The sequence below is a fragment of the Paramisgurnus dabryanus genome, chromosome 14 (assembly GCF_030506205.2).
Source record: "Paramisgurnus dabryanus chromosome 14, PD_genome_1.1, whole genome shotgun sequence".
Taxonomy (NCBI): domain Eukaryota; kingdom Metazoa; phylum Chordata; class Actinopteri; order Cypriniformes; family Cobitidae; genus Paramisgurnus; species Paramisgurnus dabryanus.
Genome location: NC_133350.1, coordinates 17,777,788 through 17,792,966, shown reverse-complemented (window position 1 = coordinate 17,792,966; position 15,179 = coordinate 17,777,788). Strand labels below are relative to the sequence as shown.

Genomic DNA, 15,179 nt, shown 5'->3' with positions numbered 1-15,179 from the left:
TATTTTTATCGGTTTTCCCAGCAGAATGCATGTTCAGACTCAACAGTTTGTGATTGACAGTGAATGCTGTCCATAGATGCACATAAATCAAGGAGTAAAGCCAGCTTTGCTTTTCGGCTGATGTACGCTCTTTATGGTGATGGGTTTGTTTTTGAGAAAGGTTTGTGATGTTTGGTTGAACACAGCATGTTTTAAAGCTTTTGGATGGAGGAAAGCCAGTAGGCCCTAATATTGACAGGATCTAAATTGGTTGTCTTGAGCGGTGGGGTTAATATATGTCCGTCTGGCACTGTCTGCTGGGACAGAATCATTAGCCAGAAGAAACGCACATGTGAATGCTGGACCAATGCACTGCAGGCAAGCATCAATACTATTGTATACATGGCATTTTTGCTTTACTGTGGGGGTAACAAAGCAGTTAATTTTAAAGGTCGGTTGTTACACTGGATATGTTATTATTCAGGTAGCTACATGTCGATAGCTGAAGCATGTGTTTAAATATTTATAAGGCTGGTTGTGTTTTAAAATCCACTTGATTTACATTACTGTACACCTATATCACACCCTCAAAGCAAATGTTTATGTATTTCAATATTTTAGTTTAAGGCCTGGTTTCACAGACAAGGCTTAGCTAAAGCAAGGACTATGCTTTAGTTTAATTAAGATCTTTAAGCATCTTTAATAAGCATGCCTTAAAAAAGACGTTACTTGTGTGTATCTTGAGTCAAATCAATAACACCTGTTTTAAGATCTGTCAGTGCAAGTCATTTTAAGTTGAGATAGCTCAAACATGTGTCTTAGTCTAGGTGGACAACACACAAAAAAAATGCTGGGTTACTTTCAACCCAGTGCTGGGTCAAAAAGGGACTAGCCATGCCCGCTGAGTTGTAATTTAACCCATGCTTGGTTAACCCATTGTTGGGTCGAATATAAACATTTTCTTGGTTAATTTCAACCCAGCTGTTGGGCTCATCACTTTTTGATCCAACACTGGTCTATGAAACCAGGGGCCAGTGTGGTAAAGGTATGGTTAAAGATTTTCCAGAATTTAAAAAAAATAACCGCCCTCTCTATTTAAAAAAAAAAGCAATTGCGCAACAGTCTGCTCCCGAAAATGAACACCTATTAAACATGTGTACGAGAGCATGCACGAGCCTAGTTCTTCTCATGCACGCTCTGTTTACAAGTTGCTGCCGGCATGGCTCATAAATTGAGTTTCGGTTCGTGACTTGGACTAGCATCGCTTATCATAGTTACATCAACTTTTACATTGATTTTAAATGGATTTCTCCAAATAGCATGCCAAACTTTATATGTTGAGTAGAAACTTCGCGTCTGAGGCATTAGTGGGTAGCCCAACCTTTTAGCATATGCCAGCGTGTGAAATATTCTCCCAAAAACACTCTGGTCTCGTTCTTCCTCTTCTTGTCATAAAATTCATAGACTTTTTTTCTCTTGCAACCCTCAGACATTTTGAAAAAACACGGAGAACGCGAGCTTCAATGAATGGCTAACCGTAGCTCACCACACATATACACCTGAAAGTGCACATGTGCAGAAAGTGAACCTAGGGATGAGCACGTACCTTACGTAAACATATTACCAGAATGATTGACAACTAGGATGATCAATAGTCTTGATGATCCACCCCAAAAAAGAAAATCCTCCGCTATACCTTTAAGTTTGGGAATATGACAAATATAAAAAGGTGTAGGTTGCCTACACATGAAGCCAGAGACATGATGGCTTGTGAATGTTTGTATCTGTAACACAACCACCCCACCCCCCAACCACACTATTGTGCTTTTCCCTATAGGTTTAATCTGCAGTGGTAAAGAAGCTCAATACGCTGCTTTACCTCTGAGTAAATTATTCAGGTCAGGTGCTCCATCAACTCTGCTGTGTGTGCCTTTTTTCTGGATTTGTGTGCATGTGTGTGCACGCGCACGGCACATCTGTATTGTTTTCATGTGTAACAAAGAGAAGTGCATTGAAACTAAGCAAAGGTCACTAAAAAGAAAAATGATATATGATAAAGTACACATGTATATAGTGGAGATACAGTGTTAGTAGATGTATATAATTCACGAAGAGGACTGTGATGCATACAGTAGGTGGAAGGTCACAGTCTGAAATCTCTTACTGAGGCGCCACCCTAACTTCTTACCACCTGACCGTCTCTTTCCGCTTTTATTTTAATCCCTTTGTCCACCTTGCAGTGTAGGGTTTCATCACACACACAAAAACACACATGCTTGTGGTGTCCCTGACTGTGTGACGTATAGATCTGTAACCATGACCTTTTCTGTATGTGCCAGAATTCACATCCATAAACACGCACATATATAGCCATAACCCCGATCATCTTCCACGTCTTCACAAACACCGTCAATGAAATGAGCATCTCTGCTATTTTTCATTCACTTTCTCCAATCTGTTTTATCTTTTCCTCCCCGCTCATTTCTCAGATCAGATCAGATCATGTCTTTTTCTATATCAGATTACACAGAGAAGACACCAACGGCGTAGATTACACTGAACAGATCGTTCAGTGATATTAAAATCTGATTCACTAATTCAATTGAATGTCTGTGTAATTAAGTGTTTTTTTGAAGTGACTCACCAGAAGCTTTATAAATACGAACAATGATTCATTGGAAATCAGGCTAAACAATAATATTTTTTTCAATGGATAATATAGTAAAAGGGCAGTCAGCTGGGAAAATCCCAGACCCTGGGCCATTGAGCTTATTAAGTCTTTATTGTTGAGCAAATTAAATAAATTCTGCATAACAGATATGCATTGTTGCACTGAGTAATGTACTTCATGACGATGCTATAGATCATCAGCAGGTTAACCAGCAGCCGACAGATAAGACGAATAGAAATCATACAAGATTTGTGATGTTACCGGTGTGAGATGCGTTTTTTTACATGTGAGTCCATACATAGTACCTTCTCATAGTCATTTTCTGACAAACTGGACCAAATAGGGTGTGGCAGCAGGCACTGTATGCCAGAGTGTTTTATGCGTGGTCGTTTTTGTGCTGACTGTGACAACCGGGCATTTATGTGCGCGTGCATGTACAATATGTTTCTCAGGAGTCATGCTGAGCTGTAAAATGGCTCCCCGGCCATGCAGGCACCGACTCCAGAATAAGGGGATTATGTGAAGAGGTGCTTCAAAAAGATCCACAGGAAAGAACTGCTTGGTGAAGGGCAACAGAGATGAGAAAGGATGAGAACAGCTGAAGGAAGCTGTGGGAAATTCTGTCTTCCGGAAGCGCGTCTCTTTTTTCACCCCATGGCGATGCGACGGAATCAGTAATGCACAGCCTGAGGAAATTTCAGGACAATTATGCAAAATTGTTTGAACATGCCTTCTGTTGTTTTGTCTTTATCATTGTCTTTTATTAGTTTATCAGTGTGAGTTTCAAGTTTTGTTGAAATTGCCTGGTTTTAATTATTAGGGATATGTTTTTAAACCACAAGAAAATATTTAAAAAGCACCTATTTCATTGCTAAAATATTTGGTTATTTTGTATTTGGTATAATACAGTGTGTTTGAGTGGTTTATGGTTAAAAAAAAACACATTAATTTCCACATACACTGCAAAAAGTGACTTTGTAGTATTTTTGTCTTTCAATTTTGTTTTCAGTAAAATAAAATAAAAAATTCTAAAAATAATAAAAAATCTTGAATTAAGATGTATTTTCTTGATGATCAAAATTACCTAGAAAAATAAGTCTAGTTTTTAGGCAAAAAAATAAAATTTATGCGAATTTTGTGCTTAAAAAAATCTGCCAATGGAATAAGAAAACATTTCTTGAATTAAGTGTTTATGAAAGAAGTAAACTTATTTCAAGGACATTTTTCTTATTCCATTGACAGGTGTTTTTGTTTGTTTATAAGTTTTTATTTTTTGCATAAAAACTAGACTTATTTTCCTAGGAAATTTTGCTCATCAAGAAAATACATCTTAATTTAAGAATTTTTGATATTTTTTCTTTTTAAGTAAGAAAGTCATTTTTTGCAGTGTACCGTACATTTTTTTAGCTCCAGATTTCACTCTCTTCCTGAAATGCACGGATTTGAAAAGCTGGTCCCTGATTGGCCAGCTAATCTGTACGTTGTGATTGGCTTGAATACCTCTGATGTCATCCGGAAATGTGACGCTCCTTACTATGTTTGAAAGATTCGCTCACAATGCAATGCTAACAGGAGTTAACTTAAAGGCTGTGAGTCCAAGCGGGAGAAATTATGGTAATGTCGGTCTTACATCACCAATCCCAGGCCAGGAAGTAAACTGTTGCCTACAATCCATGTGTTTGTAGTCCAAGAAAGAAATGTACGTTGGAGACGATAACACGCGCCATCATTTACTTTAGGGTATGTAAGGAAATGTAAAATCGTGAATCAGACTGTTGGTGCTCTTTAATTTTGTTTGGTCTTTGACATAAATTCACCATCTGAATCTCAACATCAAAAAGGTGATGTCACGTGATTTGAATGAATTGGCCGGTAAATAAATATGAAAAATCGTATTAAATAAAATAGTAATTTATCTCGGGATCCCGATTTTGGAATTCTGGCTATTTTTATCACTTTCAGTAGCATTTTTGCCTCTCCTTAATTTCTGATACCTTAAGATAGACCAGAAAATCACGAGTTGCTACTTGCTGATCATTTGTGTCTGGATGGTATTAAGGACGTTCTCATTCCAAACAGAAATGTACCGGTATATATATATATATATATATATATATATATATATATATATATATATATATATATATATATATATATATATATATATATATATATATATATATGAGGCGAAAAGTAGCCACAAATACTGATTTTTATATGCATTGGTGTGCTTTTGCATTTCATATGCTCTTTATCAAGGTTTCTTAGTAAATACTGATGAAGATACATATAATGCATCATAGGGAGATCAGGCATTGATGAACTGACCCCTTTTCAGGTCAGTACTTACACCTCCTATTCACAAGGGGGCACAATCTCATTACAAATAATAGAGCGAGGCTTCCACAGTGGCTGTAAAAAAGAGACCAGACTACAGGAATTTGGTCATTGTAACAATCTCTTCTGTTATGCTTGAGTGTCTATTAACAAAAATGTATGCCAAACCCCTCAAGCACTGCTACAGCCTGGCCTCCAGCCCAAACACACTGTAACATTTTTTTTTATCTCATTAGGAATCTCACAGCATTAAATGTTTTCCTTACAAGCTGTTGTAAAGAGCCTTTATTTAAGCAAGAATGATTATCTAGAACAGCCATATAAAGTGCAGGAAAGCGCTGCTTATTTAGCTCAATCTGTCCTCTGTGTTGGGTTAAATAATGACGACAGAGCTCCTCTCCTGAGTAATCTGCTCTTCTCCACATCAGGTGCTGACTCTCTTTAGATGTGTTACTGTTTCCTTGACAACTACATTTAAGCTCAATGTGGCTCAGTTGACTCAACAACAGTAGCAGTGGGAATATTTAGTGGATGTGACATTAGATTTATGCATTTGGCAGACACTTTAATCCAAAGCGAGTTACAGTGCATTTAAGCTATTGGATGCATTTTATCAGTAATGTATGTGTGTTTCCTGGGACTGAATCTATGATCTTTGCATTGCTAATGCAATTCTTTAGTTAAGCTATACAAACATCATACCTGTTGTTTCAGATCTTTGGTAACATTGTGGTGATCGTACAATACCATGCTTGCATATGTAAAAGTTTGTATAATCTTGCAGAAACAAATATACTTCTGCAAAAGTCTTAGGCTACCACCAGCTTTGTTGTTTTAGCAATGTTTTAATGACTTTTTATTCATAATACAAAATGAAAATATAGGAAATATTTACATCACAATTTTTAAAACTAAATGTTTTATTTCAGGAAAACGTTTGTGTTTAGTGACCTCTCTTAGTATCCAACTCTTTTTAGGGAAACCTAGTACTAAAGTCATTTGATTAAAAAATTAGAAATTAGACTTTCATTAAATTTAGGTTTAATGGGGACATTTTACAAATCTTTTGTAAAATAAATCTTTGGTGTCCCCAGAGTGCGTATGTGAAGAGCTCAAAATACCACAGCAAAAAATATGTTAAAATTGCCACTTTGTAGGTGTGAGCAAAATGTGCAGTTTTTGGTTGTGTCCTTTAAATTGCAAATGAGTTGATCTCTGCATTAAATGGCAGTGCTGTGGTTGGATAGTGCAGATTAAGGGGCGTTATTATCCCCTTCTTACATCACAAGGGGAGCCAAATATCAATTAACTATTTTTTATGCTTGCAGAAAATGGTTTACCAAAACTAAGTTACTGGGTTAATCTTTATTATATTTTTTAGGTTGATATAAGCACTGGGGAACCAATCATAGATTTTCATGATATGTCGCCTTTAAAGGTGACAGACAATGAAACATTTTTTTTTACCTTGTCTTAGTTGAATTACGGTAGTCTTCCTGCATTTACGAACATACAAAAATTGCCAGACATTTTGATCATCTCCGTTTCCTAGAAATTACTTCTTTAGAAATGTCCGCCAGAAAATGGCCCAATCTGAACAATGGATACTTATCACTTAATCTGATAATAATGAAATAGTTTTTTACATTAGCATTGTTTTAACTCATTCCCCGCCAGCATTTTTTGTGATTTTCACAAAAGTTTCACAAAATGCCTTCCAGGAAAATGTTCTTCTATAAATAAATAAACATACACATATATCAAATAAAAGAACAGAATCTGCTTTCAAACAAAAAAAAATGTTTCATCCTATCTTCATTTGTTATCTTTTCGTAACCTCTCAAATATGGGTAGGTTTCTTCAAAAAGACAAAATTTTGAGCAAAAAGCTGAAATAATTGCATTTTTGTAAAGGAATTTTGTTAGAGATCGGATTTAAAACGATTATCAAAACATACACAAAGTTTAAAATTAAAGGCGCTCTAAGTGAATCTGTGTGACGTCACTTCTTGTTGACGTTCGAAGTGTTGTCAATCAAAACGGAGCATAGCTAACTCCTTCCCTCCCTTCTGTGCTTTCTGAACGAGTCATGAACGCGCCCAACCCCACTCCCAAATCCTTCTTGTCGTTTATTGGCTGGAACACTTTATGTTTCCTGGTAGTTTTGTTGCAGTTTGTGGAACCTGGGCTGTCTTCCACGTTTTTTACAGTGTGTTCAGGGGACAGGCAGCTAGCAGATTTTGATGTTTTATGGCCTAAAATGTGTGAATTCGCTTAGAATTTTTTATAAATTGGGTAAGAGGCCATCTGGTGGATTAAAAAACTTGTCAGGAAAGTGTCGTTGGCAGGGAAATGTTTTCTCTTAATTGACGAGATTTACTTTACTTTTTAATTTAGAGAAATATCTTTGCTGCAGTATTTTGCTTTCTCTTGAACAAAATCTGTATGATCTGTAGAAGCTAAGCTGTCCTGTCAGAAAATAATGTCAATGTACCTTTCAAAAAGTACACCTTTACACCAAAAGAGTTCAAAGTAGTACCTTAGATGTACATACTGGAACCAAATACATATCTGTATCTAATGGTACATATTAGGACTTTATTTTAGGGTACTGCCTCAAGTGACAGCTGGGGTATATATTTATTTTGACCATTTTTTGGTCAACAGTGCACACTGGAACTTCCAGCTTTTCTCTATTGATCTTGTGTTGAGTGCTTGTTCTTGTACAGTAATGATGAGAACCTCTGGGCTGTTCTTCAGCCATGCCATTAACAGCCGCATGTGGGATTCTCCGGTGTCAGCTGCTTCTGGTGCATCCCGTAGAGGGGCTTGTCTTGCCAATTCACTTCCTGTTCCTTTTCTCCATCCACTCACTTTCACAGCGCAGTCCCAGCACACGTCTGTCACTCTTCCTCTGTCTCTTAATCAAACAGATCTGGGATCAGTTTAGCCTTTCAGCACATATTGACTGAGATGAAACCGGACAAGATGAAATCTGAGCCTTCATCATTATTGCCACTGTGAGATACTAGCCTACTTACTCTGAACACATCGATACCAAAACAATCCCACATCCCAGAATAGCACGTGGTGGAAATATGACAGCTACTTCAATTTCAGCATGTTTTACCTTAAACATGAAGTCATATATTCAAACTACATTCACAGAACCTTTGACACACAAAATGCCAAGAGAACAAAAAATTGCAGCTCAAATCTGATTGGCTGATTGTATTATATCCATTCACAGAGACCACTGCAGTACTTTATTATTCACAGTACATTACAGTTTTAGATTTACCCACCCCAAACTGTCATCCTTTAAAACCCTAACAAGCTGTGTCAGTCAGCTATCTCTTCCTGTCTAAGCAGACAATTGTTGTGCCGAAAAATCTGCAAAGTAGACCTGAACTCTTTACGTCTCCATGTACCTCCAGTCAGCAGACTCACATGCCCCACCAGCAACTGTTCAGTCTCTATCTCACTTTCTATCTTTATATCTTCTCCCTTGCTCTGTTTTCCTCTCTGTTTGCATTTCGTAGCATCCTTTTCCTCTGCTGCACTCCTACCCCCATTTACTCACCCCCACCTTCAATGTCTCTCTCTTTTTCGTTTTCATATGGGGCTCAGTCTGCGGAGTTGTGCGCCACTGCTAAGCAGAGCCAGCATCGAAGACTTTTATTTATTCCTCAGTTTACCATCATCCATCAGGGATTTAGAGTCCCGTTCTCGTTCTCTCTCTGTCGCCTGCTCTCCTCCCTGCACCCTCCCCTTCACTCCTCACTGCGGGGGCTCGCAGATCCAAGCCAGGTTCTGATATGATTCTTGCGAGATGAACCTTATCTCTCAGAAGATCCACAATGGGATCTACTTTAATACATACATGTATCAGGTAAGGGGCTGCAACTATCATTGTATTGGCTTTCCGATAAAGTTTGTTTTAAAGATGCTCGAGTTGCTTCTGGTTAGTGCTGTCACCAGGTTTCACTTGTTAAAGTTAGCAGCTTTTGTCAAAGTATGTGTGGGAATTTAGATACATAATGATTATATAGAATTTAGGTGTGAAAACATAGACTGCGATTGGCTCTTGACTTGCTTACTTCGGCAGTCCATAGTTGAGTAACATACTATGAAGCTCTGAATTAATCTCACGTTTCAAAACGTTGAGAATATATAAGCGTAAGTGTTGCTTTTTTCTAATGTGTATATGCAATCGTGGTAAGGCATGTGTGTTAGTAATGAAATAAGGCGTACGCATGTATAATTGTTCAGTGTTCAGATTTTTGGCTAATAAATAAACTTATATTTGCACTGCTTAAATAGCTTTAACATCGTGATAATATACTGTTCCTGGAAAAACCAGCAAGACCAGCATATGTTGTGTTTTGGTGCTGGTTTGCTAGTGAACACAAGCTTAACCAGCACCAAACCAGCATCAGCACCTGCTAAACCCGCATTAGCACCAGCATCCCATGCTGGTCATACCAGCAAGACCAGCATATGTTGTGTAATTCCCATGCTGGTTTGATGCTGGGTTTTTTTAGCAGGGTTTATTGATTTCCTAAACATTTGCTTAAAAAATAAGTGTAGAAATTAACAAAATGTTAACTTAAGTTAAAGAGCCTCTATTACATAAAAAAAAAATTATTCTGTGTATTTGGTGTAATGCTATGTGTTTGTGTGGTTTATGATTAAAAAAACATTATTTTCCACATACTATTGTTGCTCCTCTATGCCCCGCTTTTCTAGCCTGGGTGCCAGCCGATCTTAGCCCCGCCCACAACATTTTGAGAGCGGGAAGATCGGTCTGGAGTTTCTTCATTGAGGAGCTACTATGCTAGACCCGAAGCTGATCGAACCAATCAAATTGTCAGGGCGGGCTTTATACGATGATGGACAGATGATCAACAGTAACGCAATGAATCACGTCACCAAAGAGCGCGTGTGTTTAATCTGTTTATCGAAATGGCTGCCGCTGTAGAATTCAGATGTGTGGATTCTGACATTGAGTCTGTTCTAAAAGATATCGACAGAGCATTGATTTTAAAAGAGGAACGGAGAATCCTCTTTTAGAATCCTCAAGAAATTGGTATCACAGCGATGCAACTCGGCGTGCATGACAAGATGGATATAATGTGCGGTCGTTGCCAGCTTCTTTTCGGAAGCCCGGAATCATGGTTGCTGAATAAGTGGAGGGACATGCTAGGCTCCAATATTTTCGAGCCAACGTAATGGGTATCGTCATGGATGAAGTTCACCTAACGTACAAATGGTAAGAGATAGTCTTACTGTATGACTTAGTAAATACTTAATGTTGTGATATAAACGAAATGTTGTAAACATAGTAGGTGTTGATGTACGTTCGCTAACTCAGACTTAGTATAATCACAATGTTAGTGTCATTGTAGCGAAATAACTAGCAGTTCGGTCAGGCTGCAGAAGACGTAATTATAACATACTCTGTTGCTCTGATTGGTCATAGGTCTATCCAATTGAGTGCAGAGGCATTTTTCGGTTGAGACACGGCTCATAATTATAGCTCAATGGAGCGGTATCAGACTCAAATTCTGACTAGAATTGAGTATGGCAACGTCAGGCTACCGCTTTTCTAAAAAGTGTCGATTGCTACAAAGCTTATCGTTCTGAGAAAGTGTGGTGTGCTCTGATTGGCCAGCTGTCCAGTGCATTGTGATTGGCCGAATACCTCAAATGTTCAACGGAAATGTGACACTCCTTACTATATTTGGAAGATCAGCTCCCAACAGGAAATAATATTGTCTTTACTACCTCAATAATACAAGCTCAAATATGATGATCCAGAAAATGCAGATGACCAAGCTGATCCATCAACTTTGCCAGTGCGGCTTAAGCAGACCACGAGTCCACATCAACTGGCTGCGGAAGTAAACTGTTGCCTACAATTCTTGCGTTTATTGTAGTCCAAGAAAAGAGATTTAGTTGGAGACGATAACTCAGGTCATCGTAGACTTTAAGATTTGTAACTTTCCACATGTACTAACACATAGCGACACACCAAAAGGTAAAATAGGAGGTCTCTAATGGGAGGCCGACTACCGAAACACACTTGTAGCCAATCAGTGGTAAGGGGCGTGTCTGCTAACCAACATTGTTGCCTGGGTTGCTTATGTTTGGGGCGGTTCTATCAAAAGAAGGTCCAGATTCTATTTGGGTAGAGGCGTGTTTGTTTAGGTGATTTCAAATGTCAACATTGGCTTTCAAAGATCATGCACCCTGTCTTTAACATTTGTGCTCACCTTTCTGAGCATTTGTTGCCTTTACATGAAATGCTCTTCTAGATTTATCTATGCGTTCCTCCATAAAGCTCCACATTTGGGCCTAATGCAGTGGCAGCTTTCAGCATGTGTCCTGCGTATTGCTAATAAAAGACAAACCGTACTGTGTTTGTGGTGCTGCTCTTTTAAACAATGTATGCATGTGTAATTGTGTATATCCCTATTAAGGGCTAATAACACCAAACGTGCTTTAAATGCTTGGAAACGCAAGGCGCGACGCACTGCCTTTTTTAAAAAAGATCAGTGCGACGCGGCTTTTTATATTGAGAACCACCGAGTCAGCTGTCTTGTCAATCAAATATTAAAGCTTGAGTGCTCTTTTGCTGTTAACTGTCATATTAGCAGAAACTTTAAAAAGAGGGCGCTTGCTCTGACCTTGTTTGAGGGTGAGAGGTGCATAAACACACAGGAGAGAGTGAGCGAGTGGAGTCCGGTTCTTCAAAAGCAACTGTAAACTTCCCTCACCACAACGTAAGGCCCGCCTCTCCCCTCATTCGATTAGACAATGGAAAGACGCGGATGACATCGGGCGCTTCTCCGCTCTCTGCGCTCTTTCAAAAAAACGCAAGGCGCTCGGCGCGCATAAAATATATATATATGAATTAGTAGATGCAGTAATGTTAACATTATCTATCCCTGCTGCTCAACTGGATGACTATTGCATTAGCAGCACAATGGCCATGGGTTTGATTCGTCAAAAGCACACATACTGAAAAAAAATGTCTTGCTTGAATGAACTGCAAGTTGCTTTGGATGAGAGCATCTTCTAAATGCAATGTGATGGGTTAACTGTCAATGAGTAAACAATAATGTGAACATAAACCTCCTTTTCACTTATTTTGGTCCCTTCTAGTGATTGTGTGATAACCACACAGACAAAAAGATAAACAACAACGACCTTGAGTTCAGTTTGTCTAAATAGTTTTATTTGTTCTTGGTTTAAAGCTAATTTATAAATGTTTAAAGGTGTTTTTGCGTAGCATTTAATTCCTTTAAAATGAATGTTTAGCAATAAAACATAATAAAAAGTAAAAAGGCAAGAAGTAAATTAAAAGGCCTGTCAGAGTAAATGCTTAAAGATTTAGCCATTATGGCCAGCCTAGTACTGTAAATACAGTAGCTGCAGTGTCCAGTTTGAAGATGCATCCTGAAAACAGTATGTACCACAGGAAGCTTATTTATCACTTGTATTCCCAAAGGGAGAGAGAGAGAGAGAAAAGGAGAGATTTAGGGGCTTACTAGGCTTATAGTTTTTAAAGACGGAAATATTGACTTGTTTGTTTTAAAGTGACAAATAAATAAATAGATTTATTTCAGTATAGGCCACCATAGCACAAGAGAAGGAGCCGTAGCGAAGTGAAGCTGACAGTAAAAGTTAGGGCTTGTTTTGCATGTGAACTGATGTTGGTTCTGTCAGAAGGCCCTTTGTGTTCACTTGTGTATCTGTTGACAGATGTTCTCTCTGTATCGCAGGCATTCTTAAGCCTGTCAGAAGTATAATCTGTGATGCATGAAGGAATGAAACTCCAGACAGTTCACAGAAGAGCTGATGGTATAGATGTGACTGTTCCCTTGGCCATGTTATGTCACATCACCTGAAAATTTATTTTGCAATTTTTGAGGCTCAGTTCAACCCTACCCATAATCCTCTGAGGCAGGCTAGGTTGTTTCTGTCTGTGGAATGTTGCTTTCTTATCTGTATTCTTTGTGAAGTGTAAGTCCTTGAGTTCCTTCATGTTTTCAGTGACCCTGATGACTGGACATTACTAAAGTTCAGAGGCGCTCTGCCGAGAGCAACAATTGAGAATGACATCTGTCAGCACCCTCACTGCAGTTGCCTCCATTGAAGTGTGATTGACCGATTCTGTGTGAAGAGAAATGTCAACCTCTGTCTCACCTTGTGTCCCTAACTGTCTCCCTGACCTCGGGACGTATATATAGAGTATGCGGCCACCTCCATTTTTAACTTCATACTTCTCTCTCTCTCTCTCTCTCTCTCTCTCTCTCTGTCTGTAATCTCTGATTTCGGTTGTAAGAACTTAGTTGGTCCCAACTGAGCCGTGCCCTGCGATACACTTCAGTAAATGTGCATCCTGGCACTTTGTCAACTTAGCTTTTGTTTCCTTTGGTCCTGATTAAATTTGTGTAAGAGTGATTCATACTTGTGTGCCAATGCGAAACCTTTTCAGTTATTGGCTTTTTGTATTCATTTGCATTTTACAGAGAACTAATTTTTCTTTAAAAAGTGACATTTTCCACAGATCTCAAGAGGAGTGACTGAGCTGAATATTACAGTGAGATGTCAATACATTGTTGCTGTTGGGAAACCAATTCAATGCATCTTTTTGTTTTCTTAAACATTTCTGGATTGATGCACAAAAATAAAATGTAATTAATGTATCAGTGTTTTCATAAAGCAATATCATATTATTTTTTGGCAGTTTTAACTTGAGTTTCCCCTGTGCATTTGCTTAAATACCTTGACTATGAAGGCTTGTATACTTTAATACTTTATATTTGCCTACTATAAAAATCCATTTATAGGAACACATTAAATACTTTCATTACTTCAAAAATCCCAACATGAAAGACTAATTTTAAGCTGTGGAGGCTGCCATTATGTTTTACACAAAGTGCATTCTGGGTCGATGAAGTGTAGTGGTTGTCGTGAAATATTACTTTAGTTTACTATAATAAATACTGTCATGATTTTCCAATGGAGAGAGAGAGGAAACCCAGATGCAGGCTCGGGTGTTCACAAAACAAGTTTACTGGGGACAAAAACCCTTTAAAGGCACGAAAGAGGATGTTTTCGCCGACTGAGAATCCAAAGACCGTTATTGAGTTTTTGAAATGAGCGCATGCATAAGATCACCCCCCCACCTCCTTCACAGTTCATTTCTAGGGAACGCCTTCCAAAACTCGTGCACGAGTATTTGAACACGAGTGTTTGTTTACCACCGGCATATGGTGTGTCGCGTCAGTGGATTCATTATGTGAAATGATATGATAATAAACACATAAGACGTAACGTTAGATTAGTCAACGCTACTCCTATTTCAACTAGCATGTAGCAGACTGGTCACTGCCTTACAACTACAGTACACGAACAACGTCAATATACCTGAATAACAGTACAACAATAATTATTCCACAAAAAAAGAATAATCACTGTTACCTGTCGAGAAGAATTTTTGCGAAGTGCGCGTCTGACTTGACACCTCTCTGTACCTTCATTGCTCTTCAGCGTTGAAATGTTTCTTCATTAACGACTCTGTTTACTGTAAAAGACTTTCTTTTGCGTCCTCCTTCGCATTTCTTGTCTACTGTGGTGCAAATTTGAGAAGGAAAGCGGGATCGACAATGAAAACAAACCGAAACTTAAGACGGATTTTCATGCGCTATGCGCATGCGTCGCCTGTGTTTAGTTACTGGACCGCGCACGTCTCTCAAAAGGATCGTAATAGCAGTGATTGACAAGCCAGAGGGCCAATCACTGATGTGATGACCGCATGAGCAATTTGCTGATGTTTTTAAGGCCCTATCTTGTGCACAGATGACGTATATTAATATTATTACTTTCAGTGCACCTAATAAATAGTCTTTTATCAGTTAGTAAAGACAGTTTCAAGTAATATTGCAAAAATGTATAAAAAAACATCCTTATTCATACCTTTAAGGGGGTAAAACAAGGCAATGACAATGAATAGACTTAATAAACGAACAATACACTTGACGAATAATTTACTATATAAACAGAAGACTTTCTTAACTTGACAAGGGATAGCATCAAAGCGAACCAGCACAGGACAGCAAACACAATAGAGGAGCAATCGGGGAGACGAGACAGGGAAAGCACATGGCCTGATTAAAAACAAA

The 15,179-nt window shown here is 38.4% G+C and overlaps 1 protein-coding gene across 13 annotated transcripts in view; it reads left to right on the top strand.

Annotated features, from left to right (window-relative positions):
* Positions 1-15,179, top strand: part of ppfia4 (PTPRF interacting protein alpha 4) — a 100,129-nt gene that overhangs the window by 31,630 nt on the left and 53,320 nt on the right. Inside the window, exon 1 of one of the 13 annotated variants that reach the window (XM_065241406.2) lies at positions 8,702-8,878. The exons of the other annotated variants lie outside the window; for them this stretch is intronic. Coding sequence (XP_065097478.1) covers positions 8,819-8,878 — 60 coding nt within the window. The 5' untranslated portion in view covers positions 8,702-8,818. Of the gene's footprint in view, positions 1-8,701; positions 8,879-15,179 lie in introns of those variants that run through there. 13 annotated transcript variants of the gene reach the window in all.